Source organism: Erinaceus europaeus, chromosome 1, assembly GCF_950295315.1.
Source record: "Erinaceus europaeus chromosome 1, mEriEur2.1, whole genome shotgun sequence".
In the NCBI taxonomy this organism is placed as follows: domain Eukaryota; kingdom Metazoa; phylum Chordata; class Mammalia; order Eulipotyphla; family Erinaceidae; genus Erinaceus; species Erinaceus europaeus.
Genome location: NC_080162.1, coordinates 43,380,202 through 43,391,542, shown reverse-complemented (window position 1 = coordinate 43,391,542; position 11,341 = coordinate 43,380,202). Strand labels below are relative to the sequence as shown.

The 11,341-nt window shown below is 40.8% G+C and overlaps 1 protein-coding gene and 1 non-coding gene across 5 annotated transcripts in view; both read right to left on the bottom strand.

Annotated features, from left to right (window-relative positions):
- Positions 1 to 458: 458 nt before the first annotated feature.
- Positions 459 to 563, bottom strand: LOC132542745 (U6 spliceosomal RNA). The gene has a single exon (XR_009553718.1). It is a non-coding gene; the product is annotated as a U6 spliceosomal RNA (small nuclear RNA).
- An 877-nt stretch (positions 564 to 1,440) lies between these two features.
- Positions 1,441 to 11,341, bottom strand: part of ZNF217 (zinc finger protein 217) — a 49,655-nt gene continuing 39,754 nt past the window's right edge. For all 4 annotated transcript variants that reach the window (XM_016192505.2, XM_060185146.1, XM_007532997.3 and 1 more), the window contains 3 exons: positions 8,978 to 10,549; positions 5,849 to 5,980; positions 1,441 to 3,703 (listed from right to left, as the gene is read on the bottom strand). In XM_016192505.2, coding sequence (XP_016047991.1) covers positions 5,871 to 5,980; positions 8,978 to 10,549 — 1,682 coding nt within the window. In that variant the 3' untranslated portion in view covers positions 1,441 to 3,703; positions 5,849 to 5,870. The remainder of the gene's footprint in view (positions 3,704 to 5,848; positions 5,981 to 8,977; positions 10,550 to 11,341) is intronic.

Here is an 11,341-nt window from a genome sequence, read left to right as displayed (position 1 = left end):
TGTGAACATATAATTTATAGGTTTAACACAAATTTTTTCATTATTAAAGACAGAAATTGAAAGTGATGGGGAAGATAGAGGGAGACACCTGCAGCCCTGCTTCACCACTTGAGAAGCTTTCACCCTGCAGGTGGGGAGCAGGGGGGTTGAACCTGAGTCCTTGCACACTGTGCTTAACAAGGTACGTCACCACCTGGCCTAATTTAGGTTTATGGGTCACATGACATGGAGGCTAGAGAATCAGGGTAGATGAAGCAAATATGTAGTAAACCTAAGTAGAAGAAATAATGTAGATGCCACTGGAGAGTGAGACTATGCTCGGGGCCTGATGGTGGCACACCTGGCTTAGGGCACATATTGATACACAAAAGACCTAGGTTCAAGCCCCTGATCCCCACCTGTGGGAGGAAAGCTTCACAAGGGGTAAAGTAGTGCTACAGTCTTTTTTTAAAATTATTATTAATATGGAACGCTTCACGAATTTGTGTCATCCTTGCACAGGGGCCATGCTAAACTTCTTGGTATTGTTCCAATTTTAGTGTATATGCTGCTGAAGCGAGCACTACAGGTCTTTCCTTTTTAAATTTCATTTGAGGAGGGGGCGGGACAAACCAGACAACCACCCTGATACATGTACTGTTGAAGATCAGCTTAGGACCCCATGCTTGAGTCCAGCACCCTATCTACTGCACCAATTCCCAGACCTCTCCTTCATTCTTGATTTACGTTTCTTTCCAATGACTAAATTGTAATGACGTTGAGAGAAATATCAACTAAACTGAATCTTGTTTGGATCCTGACTGATATTTCAGGCAACAGAAAATACAGTCTCTATGAGTCTGTATTTCCTAATGGGCAGGGGCAGATAGCATAATGGTTATGCAAAGACTTTCATGCCTGTGGGGGTAGAAAGCATAATGGTTATGCAAAGAAACTCTCATGCCTGAGGCTTCCCAGGTTCAAACCCCCAGCACCACCAGTGCCAGAGCTGAGCAGTGTTCTGGTGTTTCTGTGTCTTTCTCTCTCTGCATCTCTCTCAAAAATAAAAATAAATAAAATACTAAAAAATATTTATAAAAAACAAAAAAGACTTTCATGCCTGAGGCTCCAAAGTCCCAGGTTCAATCCCCCCACACCACCATAAACCAGAGCTGGAACAGTGCCCTAGTTTAAAGAAAAAAAAGAAAAAAGCTAATCTGTTAAATTCATACTATTCTCTTTTCTTTACCAGAGCACTGCTCTGGTACAGGGGATTGAACCTGGGACTTCAGAGCCTCAGGCTATCTACCCCTGCCCTAGATTCATACTATTTTAAGGATGAAAGGGAATCATGTGAGATTTGCTTTAAACACTCTAAAGAGACAGACAGGGTGCAAAGAACGTCAAAATGTTGCTAAGTGAAAGGTGTTGTGGGAATTCATTAGACCAATTTCTGTATTGTTTTTAAAACTGTATTCATACAAGGTTAAATAAAAAAATAATAAAACCAGAAACAAGGAACACAATAAAGACCAAAACCCAAAATTGCAAAACACCAAATCTATATTTACATCCACATATAATAACATAACTTTAAGCTGAAATATATCATAAATAAAACAAGTATTGCCTATTGTTTGACAACTTAAGTATCAACAATTAAAATAATCAAACTGGAATGCAATAAATACATAAACAAAAATCCAGCGGGTTGTACCTCTATTGTACTGTTGTCTCAAGGAAAAAAACATACAAAACCAGTAGTATCCCAATAGTTAATACTGATGGACAAAAAGGAAAAAAATAAGAGTAAAGGGCTGTGAAAAAACTGGTATTTTTATGCACTCAGAAATGTGGTTGGAAAGGAAAAATCTGAAAGCCCCCCAAAATTTCAGCATAACACAAACTGACTTGTTTTCAAATAGATTTGGTGATTTTTTTAATAAAAAATACAAGGTTTAAATTTCAGCCCTCTATTATCACATACCCCCTTTTTAAGATTTACATTTATAGTCACAGCAAGCTCTCTGTAACACTCATTGGATTAGGCAAAGATCAAGTCAATCATCTTGCAAAAATGTGTTAATCTTCAAAAATAGGCTATAAAAGTGCAAAACTATGAAAAAACAAAAATCTAGATTATGTACATATGGCTCAGTTTGTGAACAGGAAGAACAGTCAATAGTGTACACTTTCCTGATACAAAGCACTTCATTGCAATGCCAGAAGACTGATCTCAAATTAGGTCTCCCTCTTAATACAGGAGGTAAAAACTTCTTTATCAAGTATGCTTCATGTTGCATAATGGGGAAAAAAAAAAAGGGGGGGGGATTCTTTACACTTTACCCATAGCTCTATAGAGGAGAGGAGGGCAGGAAAAATTAACAGTGCAAATTTATTGTTGAAACAGTTTTCTTAGTAAAATACGTTGTGGCTGCTTGACTCGTGCTTGGCTGAATAAACTCAGCCCTGGTCAGCACTTCAAGGGAACAGAAGTTTAAAACATCAAATAAGCCAGCTGGTGGCTATCCTCTTTAAAACTGAAATTGCATGTGCACTAAGAAAAATGTTGCTGCTTCAGAACAACCAAAAATGGGAAGGTAACTGAAGTCTAGACACAGACAACCTCTTCCCCGATTGCCAGCAAGTTTAGTGGGTAATTCTTTACTAATGTGTCTGTAGTGAACATAACAGAAATATGTTCAGCTAACTCAAATACCAGACACACTGAGACTTCCAAAGACAAACCGAAAATTACATTGAAACTTTCATTTCCTTTAAAATTGCTTCCAATATATGCAAATCACATGTATCATTTAGCATTTATATTTTCCCTAATTTAAGCAGCTGCCCCAAAAACTGAATTTTCCAACAAAAAAATGATTACTTTGATAGAAAACAAATTCAAGTAACTCCACATATAATTTGGTATATTTACTGGATATTTGGTTGAAATGCTTGTATATAGACATACACACCTAGAAATCCCACAAACCGCCTTCCTTACTCATAAAAGGACAGTAGATTCAGACTTCCTCATCGACATGTTGAAATTTGCAATAAAAGGGCACCAAATTCAGATTGGCTGGCCTTACTATATGCAGCACATATTCAGAGAGGGTCAATACTTATGTTAACAATTTTGTTAAGACAACAATAGACTGGAGGATTTAACATAATACAAATCATTGCGAATATTTTTAAAACATACATTTTAAATGAAGGAGCACAAATATTAATAGTAGAAACTGCTCAAAATTGAGAATGAGCTACAAATAGAGAAAAAGAATACACACAGGATTTAAACAAGCAGGTTTACAACTTTTATATTTACAGATTCTTTACCTGAGGTGCAAGCATTATATACGTTCTTCTCCCCACCCCCCCCAACCCAAATGATTCCTTTTCAGCAGCGCTCAAGTATGCAAAAAAAAAAAAAAAAAAAAACCACTTCTTATTTGGTCAATTCTAAAAAAAAAAATATTATTCAGGGACAAAATAGAGATCATCAGTCTCCACTTGTATATAACCCAACTGTTCCAACTATAGTTTTTATTGCTATTTGGTACAAAAGTTAACAGAACAACATTACAAAACTGTAGTGTTCCTTCTATGTTGTATGTACAGTACAATCACAGCTTATTTCAGTAGCTTTCACCATTTGTTTTTCTCGGGATGAACCAATTTAACTGCGTGAAGAGTACACAATTATATCCATCAAGACCTATGGGAGGGGGAAAAAAGGATTAAAAGTGGCAAAGATAAAACTGAATATAATCTACCAAGACACTAAATGTAATAAATAACCAGAATAGAAAGGATATAAAAATACTGTGTGTTCCATTAAGGGTTAAATTTTGCAATGGAAACAATGAGACTACATAAACACATAATGCTATACTAACTAGGAAAGGTCAAAAAAGATTCAATGCCATCCACAGGTTTTAAGGAAGAATGATGTACAACACAAACGAGGAGTGTTTTTTTCTTAAGTGTTTCTATTGCCACCAGGGTTATTGCTGAAGCTGGATGCCTACACTCTGGTCTACCACTCTCAGCAGCCATTTTTCCCCCCTTTCTTTCTCCCTCCCTTTTCTTTCTCATTCTCTCTCTCTCTCCCTTCCTCCTTCCCTCCCTACCCTTCCCCCCTCTTTCATAGGAGGGAGAGAAAATGAGACAGGTGGGGAAGATACAGAAATTAGAAGTGAAAAGTGAACTCAAGGTAAGATGGACAGAAAGTGGTTTGAATCACAGGGAACACAAGAGGGGAAGCTCTAGGTGCCCCATATAAATGACATTATGAGTAATGGAAGGTTACTTAGCAGAGCAGGGGCAGGAACAATGTTCCAAGTAGAGAGGAATCAAGCAGAGAAGCTGAGTGGTGACAGAAACTTTATAGAACAGTTATCATTTGCTGCTACTAGTTAAAATGTATATATACAATTTTCAGCTCTGGCTTATGGTGGTGGTGGTGTGGGGCACTGAACCTGGGACTTTGGAGCCCCAAGCACGATAATCTCTTTGTATAACCATTATGCTACCTACCTTCCCATGCCTACATTTTTAGTTTTTAATGTAGAATAATTTCACCCTTTATGACTTCACTTTACTCTGACATTATTTAAGTGGGGAAGCAAGACTGTAGGGCTGCATGAAATGCCTCAATCATGTGTGTCCCAGGGAAAACACAGAAGCAGAATTCTGCCCTGCATCTACAGTACCTATATCTCTGTTACTAGGCTTTGAGAGTGAGGAAGGGTTCATGATGATATGGTGGTTTGACAAGAGAGAAAAAAATAACTAAATCTACTCACAAGTGCCAATTTTTTTCACCTACTTTATTAGTGCCTGGTCCTCATTTGTAGGAGGGAAGCTTTTTTTTTTTTAATGATTTTTTATTATCTTTATTAGATAGATACAGCCAGAAATTGAGAGAGAGAAGGGGAGATTAAGAGGGAGAGAGACAGAGAGACACCTGCAGCACTGCTTCACCCCTTCAGGTGGGGACCAGGGGCTCGAACCTGGGTTCTTGCACATTGTAGCATGTGTAATCAACCAGGTGCACCACCACCTGGACCCAGGAGGGAAGCCTTTTAAGTGGTGAAGCCGTGCTGTAGGTTCTCTTTCTCCCTAACTCCTCCTTCCCTCTCACTTTCCATCTCTCAAAATAATTACATCTGCAAATATTTAACAGATTTATCCCCACCACCACCACAATCACACACACTCTGGCTTAAAGTGGTGTAGGGGACTGAACCTAAGTCTGAAATCTTAAGTAAGTTTGGTTTTGTTTTTGCATAATCATTATGTTATTTACCCAGCCCTTAAGCAAGTTCTTAAACTGAGGTTTGCAGTACAGGTTTTGGCTCATACAGATATAGGACAAAAACGTTATCAGGCAGAATGGGGCACTGAGTAAGTCCCATAATCCCAGTCTCATGATCTCATCTATACAGTGTGGTAGCTCCTATCCCAAGAGTCAAAAATCTTGTAACAGGAAAGGGCCAGCTAATAATAAATGTAGACCATGCAGGCCCTGTCACAACTACACAACCTGACTACTGCAGCATAGAAACAAAAGACGATATGTAAATGAATAAATATGGCTGTGTAAGAAAATCTACTGACAAAAGCAAGAGGGCACTGTTTTCTAGTGTTTTCTACAGGCCCCTGATGCAAAACTGCAAATAGTTCTTGCTTATAAGATATCTGGCCCATTGTCTAGTAAAAAATAAACACCCAGTCAATTCCAGTTCTATGATTACTGCTTTTACCCTGGGTGAAACACCCATACCAAATAATAATAAACATTTTTACTTTATACTACATTATTTTCAATAGATAAAATCAATACATTGTACATACTCACCTTCCTTTCCCAAAACAGAAAATCATGTTTTTTTGTCATTTGGTCGAAAATGTGTATTTCCAACGAAATTCTCGTAATTTCTCTTCTGTAGCATATTGCTAGATAAATGTTGATATGCCACTGGTCGTTTTCCTGATGGAGAAAAAAAGTATCAATGCACATTTAGAATTAAGTTAAATAATTAAGTAAGATGCATGTAGGCTGTTAAATTGATTTCAAAATTCTGATAGCACAATCAGAACACACACAATTGAAGTTATAACTGAAATGTTTTGCTTCTGAAGACGAAAGAGAAGGCTAGGGAGATAGTGGAATGTTTATACAAAAGTCTCTCATGCCTGAGGCTCTGAGATCCCAGGTTCAACTCCCAGCACCACCATATATATGCCAGAGCTGATCTGTGCTTTGGTAAAGACAGAGAGGAAGAAGCCATCGTACTATTCTGGCACATGCATGGTCAAGGGATCAAGCCCAGGGCCCAAATCATGCAAACCTTGTATTCTACCACTAAGCCACCTTCCTAGCCTCCAACTGAGTTTTAAGTGCTATGAAGACAACTTAAAATTACTAAAACTAAAAAATACTTTACTGCAAAGTTTAATACAATTCACTGGAGTGTGTCAAAGTAAGTACTACTACTATTTTTTTATTTGCTATCCCTACAAGATCAACTAGTATTACACTCTCCCTGACAAAAAGTATCACCAAACAGAAGCCCTATTAGAATTAATATAAAGTAAAGGACTTTAAATGAGTATTTGTTGCCACCAGGGTGATTCTGAGGCTTGGAACTGGTACTACAAATCTGCTGGTCCCAGTAGCTTTTTTGAATTAAATGAGAAGAGAAAATTGAATGAGAAGGGGGAAACAGAGGAGAGAAAAAGACATCTGTAGACCTGCTTCACAGTCCATGAAACATCCCCCTCCTACAGGTGGGGAGTGGGGGGCTTGAACTTGAGTCCTTGAGCATGGCATGCTCTAGTTTAAATGAAGGCCATAGTGGGTTTAATCTACTGCCAACTGACTGGGACAGGTTCTGGAGACTGATCCACCATCACAGGGAGACATTTTTACAGTCAACTGTCATTGAGGAAGGGGGGGATACACACATACATTTATGAATATTTACACCGGAGTACAGCTCTGGTTTATGGTGGTGCAGGAGACTGAATGTGGGACTTTGGAACCTCAGGCATGAAGAGTCTCTTGCATAACCATTATGCTATCTACCCTCACCCAGGAAGGGGAGTTTATAAAAACACTTCATGGGGGTGGGGGTAGATACCATAATGGTTATGCAAAGAGACTCTCATGCCTGAGGCTCCAAAGTCCCCGAGATTCAATCCCCCACACAGCTGATATGGTGCGGGGGTGGGGGTGGGTATCTAGTCGGTAGTGCAGCGGGTTAAACACACATGGAGCAAAGCACAAGGACAGGTGTAAGGAAACCGGTTCGAGCCCCTGGCTCCCCACCTGCATGGAAGTTGCTTCACAAGCAGTGAAACAGGTCTGCTGGTGTCATTCTTTCTCTCCCCATCTTTCCCACCTCTCAATTTTGCTCTGTCCTATCCAACAATGACAGCAATAAGAACAACAATAAACAAGGGCAACAAAAGGGAAGAAATAGCCTCCAGGAGCAGTGGATTAACAGTGCAGGCACTGAGCCCCAGCAATAATCCTGGGGGAAAAAAAAAAAAAGCTGAGCAGTGCTCTGGTTTAAAAAAACGGAGTTGGGCGGTAGCACAGCAGGTTAATCGCACGTGGTGCAAGGACCTGAGGAAGGATCCCGGTTCAAGCCCTGGCTCCCCACCTGCAGGGGAGTCGCTTCATAGGCAATGAAGTAGGTCTGCAGGTGTCTGTCTTTCTCTCCCCCTCTGTCTTCCCCTCCTCTTTCCATTTCTCTCTGTCCTATCCAACAATGACAACAACAATAATAACTACAATAATAAAACAAGGGCAACAAAAGAGAATAAATAAATATTTTAAAAAAAAACACTTCATGGGGAGAACTTCAAAGTAATTTACAAGCATGTAATTAAAAAATGGGGAGATAATATCACTCAACCTCTAACAAAGGCTGAATAAGCAGTATATCTGGAACATGTAAGTCTGGAACATTGGCATTATCCAAAAGAATGTTAGACCAACAATCTTTACACTTTCATGCTCCAGATGGGCCAATGATCTTAATGAAGTTTTCACTGTGGGAGTCCTCCCACTTTGCTTCAGTGGTAAGTGATAAGGCCTCATACAATTCCAATACCTAGTTCAATGGTAAGAGCGCATGACAAGTACCACACATGACAGAACAGTGTTCTGATTTCTTACTCTCAAATACATCTTCTGCTCTGAAGTTTAGTTTAATGAGGGTGGAGGAAGAAAGGTAACCTGAATCTCAAGGAAGGTAGGCATGGATGGCAGACACCAATCCATGTGCAAAGTAGGGGGGAAAGACCATAATGAAGTGAGGGGAGCGATACACAAAAGTTCAAGCAAGGAAAGAATGGATCAGTCACTGCCATTATCATTCCCAGAAGGGTGAAGAATGAGAATAAACACTCAAAATTCAAAACTAAGCCTGTAGGGCCAGGCAGTGCTGCACCCAGTTGAGTGCATACATTACCATGCACAAGGACGTAGGTTCAAGTCTCAGGTGCCCACCTACAGAGGAGAAGCTTCACAAGCAGTGAAGCAGTACTAGACATTTCTCTCTCTCTCTTTCCCTCTTTATCATCTCTTCCCCACTCAAATTTCTCATCTTTTTTTTTTTTAAAAAAAGATTTTATTTATTTATGAGAAAGATAGGAGGAAAAAGAACCAGACGTCACTCTGGCACATGCGCTGCCGGGGATTGAACTCGGGACCTCATGCTTGAGAGTCCAAAGCTTTATCACTGTGCCACCTCCTGGACCACCAATTTTTCATCTTATCAAAAGAAAACACGCACGGGGGCAAACACACACACACACATTTTAAAAATTAACTCTGAAAAGTTGAGCTTGAGAACCAAAAATAACCATGGCTTAAGACTGCTTTATGATCCCCTGCAAGAACTTCCTGTCCCGAGTCTCCCCACGTGGAAACCTCTAAGGCCTAACTTCAATTCAAATGTGACTCCCATTATCTTACCTTCCAGTGCGGCACCAGCTCCATGGCTTCCAGAGGGTCCACACGTGTAGAGTGGCCCTGGGGCACTGTACGGCTTTTGGACAGTCAGCACAGTAGGGGGATCCACTTCACTGGAACCCAGGAATCTTGGTTTGGGGGACAGCATGGCCGGAGATGGGCATACACAGTCCTGGGGCAACAGTGACGTGATCCCTCGGACAACTTGGTATTTGGGGAGGTGGTCAAAGCTTCTTCTGTAGTTTGGTCCTGGCTGGTCTCCCTCAGAGGCCACTGTATTGGCCTTGGGCCTCTTAGTAAGTGGCTCACTTAACTCTGCAGTGGCACTACCCACGCCTCGATTACAAAAATAGTCTCCTCCTTGAGCCCAGGGGCCTTCATGCTTCAGAGGGTAATCAACGAAGCCGTTGGCATGACTGTTGCCCAAGGTTGACTGCGAAGGCGCTGCTGATGAAGGTTTCAATTTGGTTTCGGACCTTTTTGCTTTATCGGGGACCAAAGAGGTGCTAGTTTTTAAGAACATCTCAGATTGCTGCTGCCTGGCAGTTGCAGTCCCCTGGACTCCCTGGGCCCTGATGCTCTGCTGTGGCCTATGGGACTTCAGGTTACTTGGTGCTAAAGTGCTGGGGTCCACTCCTGAAGTTGGGGGGACTTTGCCTGCCCCAGAAGGACTAGGTTTCACTTTCTCTGATGGTACAGATTTGGACTGGGCTGGAAAAGATGGCTTGAGCTTGGGTTTAAGAACGTTAAACAAGGGAGACACATCCTTCCCCAGTAAAGCAGGTGGGCAGCCGGTACGCCGACCCCTAAGCAAAGACTTGCCCCTGCAGTTTTTATGGATGTCAGGGTTGTATTTATGCTCCAGCCTCTGATGCATCATTAAAACTTCAGGGTAAAATGTCTTCAAGTTACAGAATGGGCAGGTGATGCTTGGGATTAAACTCTTACTCAAAGAAATTGCTGGGCAACTGTGAAGAGTCCCAAGAGAGAGATTTAAAGGTTTTTCTTGACAGGCCACACTTGCTTTTAATTTGCAATCAGCTGCACCTTCCACTTTCTTCTCTTTGTGACCAACTTCTGTATTCTGAATGACAGTGCTATTCTCTGGGTGAGAAGTCACATCCAATTCTGTTCTGCAGGTGAGGTGAATGGCCTGAGGATCAACTGCTGCTCTCTTCTTGAGCATGTCCAAATAAGCAGGGGCAGGAATTTTGTTCACCTTATCAGCACTGTCACTTGTTGCATTTTTATTTAAATCCTGAGTATCTTTGTGTAATGGAGAAAGGACAGTGCTGCCCAGAACATTCTGGAAGGCAGAAGCCATTCCCTTCAATTGCTTTGCAGGTGGACTGCCTTTAACATCTTTGGCACCTTCGAGAAATCTTTTCATATTTTTGGTTTGTGCACCATCGGTGAGGAGTAATGCATCTTCAGCCTCCTGGTATTTCGTGTCACTCTTGACTTCTGCTGCAGCATCAATCTGCTTGTCCTTGTGATGCCGCTCCAAGTGATACCGCAGAGAAGTCTTCTGGGCCGCTGCATAGTCACAAAATTCACATTTGTATGGTTTTTCACCTAAAACAAGAAACATAACCATATTATAGAGGTTTGAAACAATATGTATGTATCTTTACAAAGTAGAGGGACAGAGAGATTTTCCTTTCTTTTCTCTGTCATAGCCAGGGCTGCTTATGAATTGTCTGATTTCTCACTCTTACCATACTGACTTACCAAATGTGGATATGTTTTTAACTTAGAAAACAAAACACTGCATCCTGGGAGCAGTGTAGTGGATACAGCACTGGACTTACAGGCATGGGGTTGTGGGTTTGATCCCTGGCACTGCATATACCAGAATGATATACTATGGTTCTGTTTCAAGTAAGATAATAATAATAATAGGACTGGAAGGTAGCATAATGGTTGTGTAAAAAGGACTTCCTTGCATAAGGTTCCCAGGTCCCAAATTTAATCCCCAGTACCATCATAAACCAGAGCTGAGTAGTGCTCTGGTAATAAATAAACAAAAGCAACACATTATAATTGTCTCATTTAACCTCTATAGTATAACCTGTTAGATGTGGGTGTTTCCAAATCCTGTGGTCTGGGAGGTGGCGTAGTGGATAAAGCATCAAACTCTCAAGCATGAGGTCCTGAGTTCAATCCCCGGTAGCACATGTACCAGGAGTGATGCCTGGTTCTTTCTCTCCTATCTTTCTCATGAATAAGTAAAATCTTTATAAATAAATAAATAAATAAGTAAATAAAAAAAATCCAGGAGTCGGATGGCAGCACAGTGGGTTAAGCGCAGATGGCGTAAAGCACAAGGACCAGAGTTAAGGATCCCAATTTGAGCTGCCAGCTCCC